The 17,958-nt window shown below is 40.3% G+C and overlaps 1 protein-coding gene across 14 annotated transcripts in view; it reads left to right on the top strand.

Annotated features, from left to right (window-relative positions):
* Positions 1-17,958, top strand: part of DST (dystonin) — a 422,554-nt gene that overhangs the window by 389,943 nt on the left and 14,653 nt on the right. For all 14 annotated transcript variants that reach the window (XM_053913661.2, XM_053913670.2, XM_053913655.2 and 11 more), the window contains 11 exons: positions 738-907; positions 2,220-2,379; positions 5,095-5,289; positions 5,786-5,914; positions 9,923-10,066; positions 11,056-11,244; positions 12,761-12,890; positions 14,521-14,684; positions 15,482-15,644; positions 17,085-17,239; positions 17,414-17,488. In XM_053913661.2, the coding sequence (XP_053769636.1) occupies positions 738-907; positions 2,220-2,379; positions 5,095-5,289; positions 5,786-5,914; positions 9,923-10,066; positions 11,056-11,244; positions 12,761-12,890; positions 14,521-14,684; positions 15,482-15,644; positions 17,085-17,239; positions 17,414-17,488 (1,674 nt within the window). The remainder of the gene's footprint in view (positions 1-737; positions 908-2,219; positions 2,380-5,094; positions 5,290-5,785; positions 5,915-9,922; positions 10,067-11,055; positions 11,245-12,760; positions 12,891-14,520; positions 14,685-15,481; positions 15,645-17,084; positions 17,240-17,413; positions 17,489-17,958) is intronic.

The following is a 17,958-nucleotide window of genomic DNA, read 5'->3' as shown; positions in this document are numbered from 1 at the left end:
AAGGTAAGAAGTAACAAAGCATAGATTTCATGTTAGCAATGTAGCTATTTGGTACTTAGAAGAGTAGTCTGTGCATCTTCTCAGACTTCAGTAGGTCATTACAGAGATGGAGAGGAGGGCGCAGGACTCCCAAGTGGTGTGAATAGAATGACCAGTAGGTCCACACACAGAGATCTATAGATGTGGTTCTTATTTGTCCCTCATCCTAGTTCACAGGAGAAATTACACGTAACATCGTGACTATCAAAAATGTGTGACAATAAATCTGTGTGACAAAAAAAAAAAAAGTAAAATTTTACATTATTTAGTCACTCTGTGTCCTTCCTGGACCTGTGGTTCCTCATAGAACGTTAACTACATTATTGTCCTCAAACCGTGGGATTTTCAATAGTTTATTAGCAATTCCATCTTATCATAACTAGCACATTGTTTGTGGTTGATAGCTATAGAAGTTTCAGGATTTGTTTGTTTTGCAATTGTTGTCTTCATCATAGCAGTGCTCTTGGAGACACCTGGCTTCTAAGAAAAGTGAAACCTTCAGTTTGAAGACGGAAAGATTCTTTTCCACCCTGATGTTTTCCTATTAGAGTCCAGCACCACACTCCGTATGACTCGATTGTTTGCCGGCGTCTTCTCGTTAGATTCCACTTGTCAGAGATGCCTCTGTTAATGTCTCTTACCTATTTGTTTGTTACTCCCAAGTACACATGCACATCGCTGTCTTGTTATATGTACAGGAGTTTCAGAAATCTCTTGGAGCCAAGCATTCAGTCTACGACACCACCAACAGAACTGGACGTTCCCTGAAGGAGAAAACGTCCCTGGCCGATGACAACCTGAAGCTGGATGACATGCTGAGTGAACTCCGAGACAAGTGGGATACTATCTGTGGAAAGTCTGTGGAGAGGTAAAATGGTCTGCAAGGTTGGGTTACTTCGTTGGGCCTCTTTCAGATACACCAGAGCCATGCATTTTAGGAACCTCAAGTGTGTCATCTGCCTGGGGAACTTCTGCTGGTCCTTAGTACGACCCTTACACAGTTCCTGCCCGGACAAGGCCTTGCTGTTCGTTACCATTTGTTTTTACTACCCAGTTCACTCAGAAGTGAGAATAAATATCCCGCAAGCTTCTGTCATCTCACACTTACTACTGTGTTATCTTCTGACTGGTCTCCCTGGGTCTGCTATTATCCTTAATCCAGTTTCAAAATAACTACTAGGGTGGTCTTTTTAAAATGGAAATGAAGCTTGCCATTCCCCCTGCTTCATACCCTTTGGGGACTTAATATTGGTGTGAACTAAAATATGGGCTCTTTCTCTGCAAGGTCTACTGTTCTGACCCCTGTGGTCCCCTCCAACTTCCGTCCGCCCATTTCTATCCCCATCTTTCTCATTAGACTTCAGCTGCGAGAGCCCAAAACGTATTTCAGAATTTTCAAGTATTGAAGAAGGAACAGTAGTATGAAAGAGTTCAAATGTCTTTAAAATGTTTTCAAAGTTTTTATTGATCCTTAGTCTAATTACTTTTGTCAGTATCAAGGGTACATAGAATATTGTATTCCACTCTAGGGAACTTCACAGTAAGTTTGTGTGTATATGTTTTAATTTTAAAAATCTCCAGTTTCAGAAGGTCATGCTTTTTACAGTGTCACGTAGTCGGATAAATCATTTCTTTTATATGCCATTCGGGAAGAGACCAGTGATGGCAGACAGATCTGTACAGGCCAGGGCTGAGAGAGGGGTGCGGCTGTGCCTGTAAAGAGACAGCCCAGGAGAAATTATTCAGGATGATGGAACTGTTCTGTATCTTGAATGTGATGATAGTTACATGATTCTATACGTGTACTGAAATGCATAGAACTGTATACCCCAAAACCTCAGTTTTTACTGTATGATAATTTAAAACAAAATTAGAAAGTCTTTTAGTTAAAAAAGCATATTTTTATGAAGAAACGGAAGGGTCTGTGATTTCCAGGGGTGATGACGAGAGAATTTTCCTGGGACAGATGCCATGTATCTAAGGAATAAAAGAGAAAATTGGAGAACAGTGTTGTTATCTTCTAAAGAAGGCACAGAACTAGCAGTGAATACCAACACACTGTTTTTTTCTCTCGAGTACGGCTCAAACTTCGTAAATGAATTTTAGCTGTTAGGCTGTTTAGGCTGGCTTCTTTGTTGCTCAGGTTGATTTTTCCTCCTGTCCCCCCCTCTTCCCCTCAGACAAAACAAATTGGAGGAAGCTCTGTTATTTTCCGGACAGTTCACAGATGCCCTGCAGGCCCTCATTGATTGGTTATATAGAGTTGAGCCCCAGCTGGCGGAAGACCAGCCTGTCCATGGAGACATTGATTTAGTGATGAACCTGATCGATAACCACAAGGTATTGTTTACCTGGGACATTTTATTCATCTCATTGATTATTCTGAGCATAGAAGACACTGTCACCTCTTAGCCTTTTGAAATCTTAGAGACTGTACCTCATACTACGTAAGTCTTCAGTATCAAAGTGTATGTACACTTGAGCAGAAGCAGGGAGCCAAGTTTAAAAATGATGTAGGAAAATTATTTTAGTATCAGAGAAATAACTTTTGTGTTTAATGTTCCAGATTCAAGAGCTTTTAGAACTTGGAAAGTGATTTTATTCTGTGGTACTTTAAGACATGTTTCAGGAATGTTTTACTACTTTTTTTATTCATTTAAATAATTACGTAATATAATTTAAAATCACTCACTCAGTGACCTGGAACTCGGTCACTGCGTAAATGCATAGATTTGTGACGTGATCTATGGGGGTCACAATCAGCTGCTTTTGTTTCTTTTTTTTTAAACTGTTTTAACCTTGCCCCTTGAACTACAGCGATTTATGAAACAACAGCATATGCTGGGAGGGATTTGATTATTGCTTAAAGACAATTGGTTTCCTTGCAATCTCCTGATACGCATGTTAAACTGTTGTGCCAATCAAAGGTCGTATTTGAGAACTCCAGCTGTCACCGAGTGTGCGGTCCTCGATTATGATCAAATGCCGTGTTACGACTGAGCCTTGAAAACAACGTGAGGCACAGTACTAGGTAGAATGGTTTTTGCCGGTTGACTTTATATAGAGATACCTTACCGCACTGACCTTGAATTCATGCTACATTTCCCCTCTGTAATTTTTGAGTTCAGAAAATCAGTGTTATTAAAAAACATTCTCTTTATCCTTCCCTGGTTATGCTATTTTGATCCTGTTCTTTTTTACATCATCGGTCCTTTGGCATATTTGGTTCCCCTTTTCTTGTTCTATTTTCTCATTATATCATAAAGGAGATTCGGTTATGTTGAATGTTAGAAAATAAGAGAATAGATAACGAACATTGATCAGGCCTGCACAAATTAAAAATTTTAAAAATTATGTTGCTCTGCCTATATTAAAACAAATATTTTGTTCATGATTAATATAAACTTTTCCATTCCCTGGCTTTCATTCAATGAGTAATGAATAGTGTAATGTTCCTTTTTACATAAATACCATTTTTGTAAGCTCACTGTCTAAATATTTACTCCCCTAGGCACTTGCCAGGTTTTTTATATATTAAAGGTCATCAAGAATGAATTAATCATTCAGCATTAGTAATACAATTGGAAGACTCAGGAAGAAGTTTAAGTATACAAAGCACATGGGAAAGCCTGCTCAGAAATATTGGGCCAGTCCTATCACAAACAGAGTGCTTCGATCCTGGGCCGTCCGTGCATGTGTGTGTGTGCACACGCGTGTACACACGTCTGTCTGCAGGCACATCGCACTTACAAGTAATGGAGCGAAACCAGCCAAGAATTCCTCACACTATGTTTGCATTGGTTCTGATGGGCTGTCTTTTGTAAGTGATCTGAATATCAAAGAAGAAAGCCACCGATAGAGCCACAGTTATAAAATGTGCTTGGTAATATTCATTTCTGACTTTTTTAGAAAAATAAGACAATTTTAGTCCATACGTAAAGTCGGTCATTTGAAAGACCTGGTTTCATACACAGACTCTTGGATCAGAAGTAAAGACTCTTGGACTCATTTCTTGGCTTGAGACTGTGGCCAAAAGGAGCCAATTTAATTCCTGGCACATCAGATTCACCTGAATTAGATGGGAGGGGAAACAGAAAAAGCTTTACCTCCAAGGTGACAAGGATTTAAGCTACTAAAATTTGACATTATGGGCTATTAGTACTCAGGATGCTGTAAAAGATAAAGGCATGTTATAGAATAAATGGACTACATGCCGATGTCCATGACATTTTCTGCTGTTATACCTAAGGATCCCCATGAAGAGCCCCAAGATTGCTTAGTTATTTGTTAGTCTCTTAGATGTGTTTACTAATTAAGAGGAGTTTGGTAGCTAACACACAGATGGAACTCAGTAATGATTTGAGAGGAACTGAGGCACCATTTTAAAGAATCAGAGAAAAGGAATTTGATGCATTATTTTCTGGAATTGAAATACTGAAGGGTGGCCACCACTATTTAAGACCAGTGTGTCATTTAAAAAATAAGGTTGTTCACTGGGGAAACTATTACAAGATCGACCCGATTTATATAAGACTGTTCTTTTTTTTTTTTAAGAACTTTAAATTTTATTTTTCAGTTGAAGTTTACATTCAGTGTTATTTTGTATTAGTTTCAGGGGTGCCGCCTAGTGGCTAGACAATCATGTACTTTACGAAGTGTTGCCCCTCACATTTCCGGTGCCCACCCGCCACATACATAGGTGTTGCAGTGCTGGTGGCGGTATTCCCGATGCCGTGTGGACATTCCACGGGACTGCTTTGTAACTGCCAATCTGCACTTCTCAAGGCCCTCACCTTTTTCACCCAGCCCCTAAGCCCCTCCCTTGGCAACCACCAGTCCAAGCGCTGCGTCTAAGACACGGGACTGCCCTTAACAGTGCTCGGAAGGGGGCAGCGTGTCCTGTCTCCGAATATCGTGTGAAAAGTCTGGGCCCTTCAGCTACAGGGCTCGGAGATCTGTACAGGATGTTCTCTCCACGCATATATTTCCGGCTATGTTTTACTGCTTTGGTTTTGTAATTAAAGATTAATTTCTACAAAAACATGGTTTTCTTAGGCCTTCCAAAAGGAATTGGGGAAGAGAACCAGCAGCGTGCAGGCCCTCAAGCGCTCGGCCCGAGAGCTCATAGAAGGCAGCCGAGACGACTCCTCCTGGGTGAAGGTCCAGATGCAGGAGTTAAGCACACGCTGGGAGACCGTGTGCGCACTTTCGATATCAAAGCAAACACGATTAGAAGCAGCTCTGCGCCAGGTAACCGTCATGTAAATTATAGCAGGGTGTAGGGAGAGGGCTTGAAGCCTTGGTAAGAACTGCTTTTGTGAAGAACTGGGAAGCTCCTCGTTTCCCAACCAAGACAGCCATGGAGAAGGAAGTTCTGACGGCATCATTGCCTTGGTCCTTCCCTCCAAGCCCTCCCCCCAAGACCTTAATTTACTACTGAGGGAGGTTTTCTAATCTTCACATAAACGTGCTGCTTGAGTAATTTTTCAGCTTGAATGTATAACGGGCTGCCATTCATCTAAAATCAGATTGTTTAAATGGTGAGTTATTCTTCATATATATAGGCGTTTTGATATAGTAGATGTTTTCTTACATTTGTAAAAGGCAGCACCATATAGCTTTATCTTTTTAATGGGGGTAATTCATAGAGTCAATTTAAATATAAAACTTTTATTTCTATTGAGAGGAATATACTAACAAGCACATTTGGGACTCGTGTGTGGGGTGCGCGTGTGTGGCCCTTCAGGCGGAGGAGTTTCACTCGGTGGTGCACGCCCTCTTGGAGTGGCTGGCGGAGGCGGAGCAAACCCTGCGTTTCCATGGAGTTCTCCCGGACGATGAGGATGCCCTGCGGACACTCATTGAGCAGCATAAAGTGAGTTACGTAAATGCTAAGTAAAACTAAGTGAGAAAATTAAACAAAGTAAAGAAAACAGACTTGTGACTGCAAATATCAACTGCTGAATATTTTCCTTCTTGAGCACTAATTAAAGATCTGGTACATTGGAGAATTTACCTGTGTTCTCATTGCTTGCATAGGTGTGTCCTTGTGCACCTTTACACAGGTATGTGTAGGTGGCTTCTTACGTTTTCTTTATAACGAAGTTGGTTGTTCTTCCGGTTGAGGAACATGTATATAAAGGACCCCTGGATAAGGACAGTGCGGGGGAGGGTTGAATGTGGGGGGTGGGCAGTGCAGGGGAGAACAATGGGGAAAACGGGGACAACTGCAATGGAACAACAATAAAAATTTTAAAAATTAAGAAACATCCAAACTAGAAAAAAAAAAAAAAAGAAGATGGGTATTCTAAAATTAGTCACTTGGTTTCCTATCTTTAGGAAGCTCATTGATTTTTCTAGGGGTTATTTGGCTTCCGACCAAAATTGGCCAATTTTGTTGCACTTTTATGTGCATTTCAAAGGTAAAACTTCCTTAATAAGTAGTTTGGCATAGTTGTACCATTAGAATTATAAATTAATAACTTTGACTTATAAGACAAGCAAGTAATTTAATAATTGGTGTTCAAATTTTATTTTTAAGCCTTTGCCAATTTGCTTTTTAATCAAGAGCCACCTTAAATTCTTCTGAGAAGTAACTATAGTATAAGTTATAAGTTGATAAATGAATTATATAAGTACGAATATTATTAAGTAAGTAAAAATCTGGCCATTGAGTTTCAAATCAAGGTGTTTCTTGTGATAATGCATTGAAATAGCAGAACCCTAAAGAGAGTGGTTCAGAGAGATCTTAATAGATTCTTTTTAAAGCCTTGACTCTAAGCATCAGGAACTTGCACTGCTAACACTCAGCATAGTATTGCTGTCAGGGTTCCTGTTAACTCGAAAGGATCTGTTTGACCGCTGAGTAACCTCGTCTTTCAAGGTCAAGTTAGAAATACATCAGTAATGCCAGTGTAGCATGGATTACATCATCTATGGAGTCTTCTTACTTTAATTACAATGCTCTCTCAATGACGGGTTCTGTGACCTACGGCAATGAAACACTGCCTTGTCACCAAGGAGAGTGATGTGATCCGGCATGACATTATCTGGAGGAATGAAGTGCTTCCTTCTCAACACCATGTAAAGTTGAAGCTAGAATGTAAGAGTAGGAAAGTCACATCAAATTTATTGTAAATATTTTATTCAGTCCCATATTTTGAAAATCCAGGTTATACAGGGTCTGGCAGAAGTAGCACCTGCTTGAGTGTGGTTGTTAGGGTAATAATGTGGGTGTAATAACTTACAGTTTTAATTTGAACATTTCACTTAAAATGTCATATGGTGTGCTTGAGTGTGACATTGTAATGTTAAAGAATTACATGCTTACGACTTTGTAATAAAAGATTTTATAATAAAAAGGGGCGTCATTTGTGCCAGACCCTGTATTATGTGACTGTAGGCTGACTGGTACCCTGACCTGCTCCGGCCTGGGTCTCAGAGGAGCCCCTCACAGCCCAGGGTTCAGATCGATCCCCCCACAGAAATGAGTCCACTTGTGGTCTCACCACCTGCACAGCAGGACCAGAAAGTCCCCGGAATCACCAGGAGGCAGGTATCCAGGGCAGTGGTAATGGCTTTTATAAAAATAGTAGGTCCTCCAGTAATGTCATTTTGTTACAATATTGATGAGATGCTATAGGAACTTAACTTTTGTTTGTATCAGTTAGCCTATGACAAAATCAGTTTCGTTGTGTCGTTTCACTTAAAGTTGCAGAATCTATTGACAATGTTAAATGAGGACTTACTGTAATTACCTTTAAAATTTTTTAAATAGCACAAGCTATTTAAATAACACGTAATTTTATAAACAGCTTCTTAGTAAAGATATTTCACAGTAACATTATTTATTCTTTTTCAGTTCCTCTGCTTCCCTTCACACATTTCACCAGTAGGAAACACAACAAAACAAAACAGAGTATCAGCCCCAGGAGTGGAGACTGCTCAGTGTATTTCACTCTCTAAATATACTCTCTAAAACTCTCTAAAAACGGCGTGTGTTCCCATGTGAGCACACACTGCTAAAGTAGCTCTCAGGTGACAATGGAAGAGCAGAGAACACAGTGGGAAGTTGACAGCCAGTTCCCAGTGTTCCGCAGCACCAGGCTCTTCCAGGTGTTATAAGGGATTAAAAGTACATCAGATCAGCCATCCTCTGGAAAAGCACAGCTGTTGTTGACCTGTGGATTCCCCTTCCTAGCAAAGTTTTTTTTTTCTTTCATTTAAGAGGACATACATTGGGGGAAATTACAATATTTTTAGAAGTGGGTCATGATATTTAAAAAAGTAGGTCTTGTTAGTGGAGTATATTATTAATTGAGCCTTGACTCCACAACAGTAAAAATGTGTAAATAAAAGGTCAAAAAGCATTTATTCAATCACAAAGACGCAAAATTGAATAAGACACAGTCTTTTGATCTTGTGGACCTTAGACTCTGGTAGATGAGTATGTAGACAAATTATGTTAGCATAGCCAACCTCAAGTAGGAGGCACATGACAGAGCCGCTTCTTGCAGGTTCACAAGGTCACCAGACTCTGTAGTCAACACCTAGTTTCAGATGACCGCCCCTGGTCACAGGGCATGAGTGTCAGCTGTGTTTGCAGCCTCTGGGACCCCCTGACACTCAGTGATCAAGGAATCATTCTTTTTTTTCCTTTTTTAAAGATTTTTTAAAATTTATTTTTAGAGAGAGGGGAAGGGAAAGAGAAAGAGAGGGAAAGTAACATCAATGTGTAGTTGCCTCTCACACGCCCCCAACTAAGGACCTAACCCAGGCAAGTGCCCTAGACTGGGAATTGAACCAGCAGCCCTTTGGTTCGCAGCCTTTGCTCAATCCACTGAGCTACACCAGCCAGGGCTCCAGGAATCCCTCTTAGTGTGGGGGTCCAGATAGACCGGGGTGTCTATGGATGCTGGAAATTCAGTGTGTGGCTTTGGAGGCATATCAGCTATTTTGAGGTAAAGGTCCTCATTTTTTAATGATACTTGCAGAGTTCAATGATTCATGTATCTGTGGATATAGTTCTAGATGTTTTGAGGCTTATCCATCCTGCTGGGGCAGAGAATGGCTCTTATTAGCCTTTGAATGAGAGGGACAGTTCTCACACAGCTGGCCTGCTGTCTGGCCCACTCCCTCCAGCCTCCGCCTGCCTCCTTCCTGGCTGGACATTTGTGCCATCTCTCCCACACCCTCAGCCTTCTGTAGTGCCTTGTCCAGCTCTCTCTCTTGCTTGGCACTTGTTTGGAAACATATTCCTATCTTTCCTGACACAGTGAATGCTGTTTGAAATACTGACCTCTTTGTCTTGTTAGATTGTTTTGTTTCAATCAATATTATTTCTATCTTTGGTAATACTGTCTCTCCCAATCCTACTCTCCATTAATAATATAATTATAAAAAATTAGGAGAGAATATTTCTTGTCTAATATATTTTGTAAAGCATGGGGTGCTATCCTATAATTTTTTTAAAATACATGTTAGAAAGTACAGGGTCTGGCAGAAGTAAGGCCTGCTTGAGTGTGGTTGGTAAGGTAATAACATGGGTGTAATAATTTATAGTTTTAATTTGAACATCTCACCTAAAATGTCATATAGTATGCTTGAGTGAGATATCGTTACATTACAGAATTATGTGCTTATGACTTTGTAATAAAAGATTTGGTAATAAAAAGGGACATTATTTGTGCTGGACCCTGTATTTATTTCCTACTTTCAGGCCTTCTCCTCCTTTAACTCCCCAATTCGTGGATTATTGCCAGCTGCGAATAAACCAGTTGAAGTTCTTGTTTATTTGTTTAACTCTGACAGTCAAATGAATGTCACTGGAGTTTTGTTTTCAGCCAGTGCCAACAGCTAATTGAACTCTTTGTTTCTGCTGTAGGAATTCATGAAGAAACTGGAAGAAAAACGAGCTGCACTCAATAAAGCGACCAGCATGGGGGATGCCGTTTTGGCCATCTGCCACCCCGATTCCATCACCACCATCAAGCACTGGATAACGATCATCCGGGCCAGGTTCGAGGAGGTCAGTGTGGCTCAGGTCATCTTCAGAGCAGCAGTAGCTCCGACGGTCAGGGGGTATGAGAACTGCAGCAATTAAGGAGCACTTACAGCCATGGCAACGTGAGGGCTCTGCAGAGAGAAGTGTTCTTTAAAATGCCCTTCCTGTATGTATCACCTGTCTCTGAAGCCCATCCTTCCTTCTTTCCCTTCCTTCCTCTCTCTTTCCCTCCTTCCCTCCTTCCTTCCCTCCCTTCCTTCTCTCCTCCCTCCCTGCTTCCTTCCTTCCAGATTTTTTTGATCCATACCTGAGAACATGCTTACTGATTTTTAGAGAGAGGTGAAGGGGGGGTGGATAAAAATCTGTATGGGAGATAAACATCAACTGGCCACCTTTCAACTTAGGTATGTACCCTGACTGGGAATCGAACCTTCAACCTTCTAGTTTACGGGATGACGTTCCAACCAACTGAGCCACACCAGTCAGGGCAGTCCACTTTTCTTTAAACACTCGAAGGAATTTTGTAGCCATGCCCCTGAAACATGAAAAGGCAAATACTTGCTACACTGGATAACTGCCTCACTTCCACATTGTGTCTGTTGAATAATCCAGTAGTTGAATAGTATTTCACAGAAGCATAATATGTTTGTAGAATGAATTTCATACACTAATTGAATTAATTCTGTATTTAAGATCTTAGCTATTTTTATTTCTACTCTCTTTTACGTGGAGTAAGCTTACTTGATCCTTCAGAGAATGCATATTCGAATGTATGTTAGAAAGCAAAAGGAAGCCTGGGCTATTGATGTCCACCTGTCACCTTCCGAAGGTGATGGCCATCATAGAGGGCTCCCATGTCCTCCGCAAGCTGGGTGTTGGCACCACCGAGGGGATCTAGAAAGACTTCTAGCCCAAGACGATCCTAATTTACATTTAAATTTTGTGTATTTTACATCAGTTAAATTACTCACCAAGGTGGAAGGAATTCAGAGAAATTTCTGTTTCTCAAACAGGTGCTGGCCTGGGCGAAGCAACATCAGCAGAGATTAGCAGGTGCTCTGGCAGGGCTCATTGCCAAGCAGGAGTTGTTGGAAGCTTTGCTGACGTGGTTGCAGTGGGCTGAAACTACACTTAGCGAGAAGGACAAAGAAGCCATCCCCCAGGAAATTGAAGAGGTGAAAGCCCTTATCGCAGAACACCAGGTAAAATAAATGTCATTCTTACCCCCGGTCTTCTCCGATAGTTTCTTTCTTGCACCGCTCTAGTGCCCAGAAGATTGCTTTGTGCATAGTACCTTCCCTTCCTCAAACACACTCAACTCCTTCCAGCTGGGTTTCTAGTTCTACCACTGCCTTACCACTTTTCTCTGCAGCTACTGAATTGTGATGGTCTCTCCTCTTTCACTGGTATCTTCCCAAAACTCTTTCCTTTTTGGTGTCCGTGAAGTTACAGCTGCGTGGCACTGTCTCAGATGGGCTCCCACCCCACCTCTCCAAGCTTTCTAAGTGGCTGCTCGCCTTACATCTTACCCTCAGCTCTCTCCCCCGTCATCCTGCACTCTGTCTGGGCCAGCTCACCCTCCCTTGTTTTATTGCTCCCTGTTTGCATTTCCTACGGTTTGCTGCTGAACGTCTTCCGAGATGACCACCATCAGTACTCCAAATACATAGCTGTATCGTTTTGGTTGAAAGAGATTATTTCTCCTGTATGTCCTGCCTGTTTTAAACTCTGAAATGATGGGTGTCACACTAGCTCTCATTTGCTTGCTTGTTTAATTTACATTTACAAAGGGAAACATTGAGTCAGCTTAGTTGGTTAAAGTGTTAACATTGCTATTATATTGTAATAAAAATAGAAGCAGTGGTGTCTGCTGTGGCCCTGTGCTGTCTCAGGCCATGTTCCCTGTGATCAGAGGTGTTAAAGTGAGCAGAGTTTTCTGGTGTGAAAAATATTCCAGAAATGTATCACTTTGCCCTTTCACCTGCCTCCTCCTTTCCTCATTGCTGTTCACCACAGTCTCTGCCTTTGCCAAATATCCAGATATAGGAATACTTGTAATAGTAATGTAATATATATATATATATGTATATAAAATCAACAATATAGTTAACAATAATAATAAGCCTAAGGAGATAAGAAATGTCCAGCTAGTTGAACCTTTTAAATATAAACTTTAACCTGAACAACTTTTATCTTCCTTGGCAAAGCTCATTCATTGACAAAAATATTTAAACTATATCCACATTTAATGTGGATGCTTTTTGTCACTGTATGTCACAGCCATCTTAAATTATTTTCAGTGTGTAGGTGAAATGTGCCACAGAAGAGTCTTAGGGACCACCCCAGTTAGTAGTTTCTTTGCAGACAAATGCTGACTTTAAGATCCTTTAGGAAGAGGCTGGACCCTGGACCCTGGCTGCTGCCCAGACAGGTTATGTGACTCATCCAGCTGCCCTCAGGTGTGGTGTTCAAGTGAAAACCAATTACCTTTCTGATGCCATAATTACTTACCAGCTATAACATTTTGTATTCTTTAGAAATTAGTAAATGCATATGTTATGATGGTTTTGATTTATATCTCGTAAAGATAAAACTTGATAGTTTGTTTTTCAGAAACAATAGCATGGTCTTTTTTTTTCCTTTTGTTTTTAGTTCATTTCTGCGGGTGGCTTTCTCCAATATACTCGTATGTAATTGACATAATTTCTTTCATTTCAGACCTTCATGGAAGAAATGACCAGAAAGCAACCAGATGTGGATAAAGTTACCAAGACCTACAAGAGGAGAACAGCCGATCCCTCCGCGCTGCAGTCCCACATTCCGGTCCTGGATAAGGGGCGAGCCGGCAGTAAGCAGGGGCCAGTTTCTTTAAAATGAAGATGGTTAAGCACGGAAGTTGTTTTTATTTTGTTTTGATTTATTGCTTGAAATTTTGGGGCAAGTGGTGATTCTACGTGAGTTCTCTCTCATAGAAAGTTTTCTTGAAAGAACATGTGGGCGTACATTTTATAGCAGCTTATTTAAAAATAAAAAGATATGTTCAGGTCACAATATGTAAGTGGATTGGCTTGAAGCGTATCCTTTCGATTAGCTAGAAGAAATTGAAAAATATGCATCAAGAACAGAAATCATCAGCCCCTTTGAATTGTCTCATTTTGCATCTAGTATATAAAGAACCTGAGAGTGGAAAGTAACAGAAGTGGCCGTGACCTGGGGGAAGCTGTGACCTAACTGTTTAGCAGTGACCAGCAGTCTGATAGATTTTTTCCATGTTCACATGACTTCAGGCTACCTTGACCCCATGAAGTGACATTAAAAAACCAATAGCCAGCTTGGAGATGATTCAAAAGAAGCACAATTTATATCATATATTTTGTATATTTCTGAATGGTGCCATAATTTAAAAAACGTTTTCCAATCTGTTGTAGTTACTGTATTTCACAAGGAGGCAAGGTAACAAACTTGCAGAGCTCTGGAGACAGACCCCTTGGCTACCCTTGCCACTCCCCAACTGGAAATGTAACCCTGGACAAGTTACTCAAATTCTCCCTCTCTCTCTCTCTCTCCTTCCCTCCCTCCCCTCTTTCTCTCTGAGCCTCAGTTTTGTGTACAAGGGGATAATTATAATCTCAGTGGACTTTGGTGAGGATTAAATAAGCTAACACTCATGAAGCACTTAGCATACTTTCTGGCATATAGTTAAATGCTCAATAAAGACTAGCTATTGATATTCTGATATGTGTAGAGCCCTATGTGAGTTAGGAATTCTGGGCAAGTCCCAGCCAGACAGCAACTTCCCACGTGACCTTAGGCCAGTAATTCCTCTGGGCCCCATTTAACTGTTTAGTTAGGTGAGAAAAATGTGTTGAGATCATCGTTCTGTGAAGTTGTAGAAACTTGTGAAAAGTGGCCAGAAAGAGGGAGAAAGCATCAGTAAGCCAGTAAGTTGTGGTGGGAGACTGTGTGGAAGTGTGTGTGGGGTCCTAGCTTTCGTCCAGGTCCGTGTTCCCCATTTGATGGGCGTCGTGGAGTACCCCGCTCTGACTCTAATGAATGCCCAGTGTCTCTTGCCCTCGCCTACCCTCACCTGCCCTCCTTTCAGCCTTATTCTCTGAGAAGGGCTTATGTAACTGATTCTAAGCTACTCTTACTACCCTGGGAGATTGCTTTTATCATGCCTGAACAAAGAGGCGGATCACAGTATACTCCATTCTTGTTGAAATGGCATGAGTTTTAAGCTAGAAAATGTTCTAAGCGTACATTTATTGAGAGAGCTTTTCAGTATTTAAATGTACCTGTTAAGGTATATTTCTCTAATTTATATGAAAAGTATATGATCCTTAATACATAAAACAGATTTGCATCTTGACATTCATTAGGCATCATCTAAATAGGGCATTTCTGTTTGTAATGCTAGGTAATTAAGTTGATTCCAGAAGCTGGGAACTGCCAACATAACTGAAGTTATATTTTAACAGGAAAACGCTTCCCAGCATCAAGCTTATATCCATCTGGGTCACAGACACAAATTGAAACCAAGAATCCCAGGGTCAACTTATTGATGAGCAAATGGCAGCAAGTCTGGCTCCTCGCACTGGAAAGGAGGAGGAAGCTTAACGACGCCTTGGACAGACTGGAGGAGGTTAGAAAACTCACACATACATTCAGCACCGTATTGTCCCTTGCTCTGTTCACCATAACACATCGCCAGAATCTTGACTTTTCAACTTTTCTGATAATACTTAAGCAAACTCTTGCTATTTGAATGCATGTTTTACTTCTAAAATTAATTCTAAGTATGTATGTTTTTGTGAGGCGGGAACCCCTGGTATATAGAACTGGGATTTAGGGAAGCAGTAAAATGAAAAACTAATACATTTCAACATAAGCAGAAGCTAAGTCAAGAAAAGATCTAGCTTGACATGCCTTTGCTTGGTGGTATTAAGTGGCAAATATAACCATTTACAATTCAGGTTATTTTCATTATATTCATTCTTTGATCTGAGATTTAGAGTCTCAGATGGTGAAATTGGGAAGTTGTTGGCAGGCTAGGGGAGTGAGAGCGGCAATGGCAGAGAGTGAGGAGTTGCATGGTGCCGGTGGGCAGGGGCTGCTCCCCAGTGGGTGTGGCACTGACTAGTGGTGTCACATTAGGGCACACCGCCACCTTTGCGGTTTTGGCACTATCAAAAATTTTCAGTTTGACTTTTGTGGGGGAGTTTTATTTTTTCCTGTATTTGTAAAGAAAAACCAGAGTGGCCACCGTGACAAGAATGAAATAAACTTTACAGAAAAAAATTTTCTAGTTTCCCCTTTGCAAGGTTATACCTTCTTTTGAAGTAGGAAAGATGTCCTTACTAGAGGCTCATTAAAAGTAACTTTGTTCATATGACTTGAGCAAAACATTAACTCAACCAAAATATCTTTTGCCCTTTTCAGCTGAGGGAATTTGCCAATTTTGATTTTGATATCTGGCGCAAAAAATACATGCGATGGATGAATCACAAGAAATCTCGGGTGATGGACTTTTTCAGGAGAATTGACAAAGATCAGGATGGGAAAATAACCCGACAAGAATTTATTGATGGCATTCTTTCCTCAAGTAAGTCCCAAGAGAAGTGGCTGAAACTGATATAATTTTTAAAGAAAATAAGCACAGTTTAAAATTGTGGGGCTAGTAAACTTGTGTTGCCCATAAAGCTTCACCTTTAAACTTGGCTATGAAATCACCACTCTCAAAAGAAGTAAAATTTATGGCTGTGGATTCAGGCACACTTTAATAATTGTGTCATCACAGATAGATGCCTCACACCACTGAAGCGTGTCCTCATTAGTATAATAAACTCAGTGATATTTGATTCTTAGATTGTCTGTGTTGCTTGGCACAGTGGGAAATCAGCAAGTCAGTCTCTGTCTCATTTGGATTGACACTCTGGTCTAACACCATCATCAGTAGGAAATCAGAACTCTGTAGTGTAAACTTCTGAAGGTGCGTGCCATCCTCCTGTGTGGTGGTTCGGCATGTGTATGTGATGTGTCTGGCTCACGTCACTGGAAATCATTCTTAAAATAAATTTCACATAAATTATTCCTTAAGTAGAGTGGTAGTTGAACCATTTGAAATTTGCTAACATTAAACAGTTTTCAACCTGGAAAAAACAGCAATTTCAAATGATTTACCCTAATAGTAATTGAAGATAAATTTAGGTCACCTATATAGTGGTTTTCTTTGTTATTATATAAATCAGTTTTTTAAAAAGGATTTTAATACATTTGATGACCCGGATAATTTAATCGGCCACATTAAAATTAAAATGTACATCAAAGAATGTCTTAAGGCAGACTTCAGTTACACCACTTACTATTTTTTAAAGATTTCAGTCTTTTTTATAAAATGTTACAGTAAGTAGCAGGTCTTACATACTTTAACCTGGACTATTATGTGGCTGATACTGATAGTATCTTAGTTATTACTGATATGTAGAATCTAAATACAAAGTCAAACTCACAAAAACAGAGAAGAGGAGTGGTTGCCATGGCCAGGGGGAAATAGAAGAGGTTGGTAAAGGGATGCAAACTTTCAGACCTGGCTGGTGTGGCTCAGTGGTTGAGTGCTGGCCTGCAAACCAAAGGGTCGCTGGTTCAATTCCAACAGGGCACATGCCTGAGTTGAGGGCCAGGTCCCCAGTGGGGGCACATGAGAGGCAACTGCATGTTGATGTTTCTCTCCTTTTCATTCTCCCTCCCTCTAACTAAAAATAAATAAATAACATCTTTAAAAAAAAAAAAAGGGGATACTTTCAGTTGTTAAGATGAATGAGCTCTGATGAGTAACATGGTGACTGTAGTTGATAACACTGTATCGTGTAATCAAAACGTGCTAAGAGACTGGTGTCCTTAAACATTCTCCCTCACACAAAAGACAGTGAGGTGAAAGATGGGAGGAAATACATATATGAAATCGTTACACTGCATTTTAAATATTTTGCCATTTTGTCAATTACGTCTCAGTCACACTGTGCTGCTGTTTTGAAAATTTCAGAGTTCCCAACCAGTCGCCTGGAGATGAGCGCAGTGGCAGACATCTTTGACAGGGACGGCGATGGGTACATTGACTACTATGAATTTGTGGCCGCCCTCCACCCCAATAAAGACGCGTATAAACCTGTCACTGATGCTGACAAAATTGAAGACGAGGTACTCGTTATCTTTCCGCTACCCACACCAACAACACTGCGGTGTGTTCTGGCCAGGACATCATGCACAACTCATGCCGCTCTGTCATTTTCATGTTTAGCAGGTGTCGAGGTTTTAAGGATTCACTGTGTAATACTAACATTAAAGTGGGTATGTCATCATTGTTTTTGGCAGGTGACGAGGCAGGTAGCTAAGTGTAAGTGTGCAAAACGATTTCAAGTTGAACAGATCGGAGACAACAAATACAGGGTAAGTTTTCAAAATAACTTTGTAGTTCTTTTAAATTGAGATTGGTTTATAATTTGGTCTGCATTGTTTTCTGGGAGTGCTAGTTACTTATTTTTACCTTATATCAAAATTTAATGGTATATGAATTTCTAACTTTCATTTTAAATTATATAAACATAGCCTGCATTTTGTATATAAGGACATATCTTTGACATGTACAACCTGTACACTACTTTTAAAAAGAAAAATATTCACAGGAAAACACATTTCTTATATTTGAAATATAAGCGTTGCTTCATATTACTTTGTAACGTACTTTAGAATGATTAGAGGTAAGTTTTCGTATTTCCAATAACAAAGCTATTCCAAGCCAGAATCACAAAGTTAAAAATGTTGACTAATTTTTATAAAATGGAAAAGAGGCAGTGTTTTCCACTTGTGCCATAATTTTTCCTTTTATTCAAAACCTCGATAGCTTGGTTCACCTTCCT

This window comes from Desmodus rotundus, chromosome 11 (genome assembly GCF_022682495.2).
Source record: "Desmodus rotundus isolate HL8 chromosome 11, HLdesRot8A.1, whole genome shotgun sequence".
Classification (NCBI taxonomy): Eukaryota; Metazoa; Chordata; class Mammalia; order Chiroptera; family Phyllostomidae; genus Desmodus; species Desmodus rotundus.
Note: the sequence above shows the minus strand (reverse complement) of the source record. Positions and strands in the feature narration are given on the sequence as shown.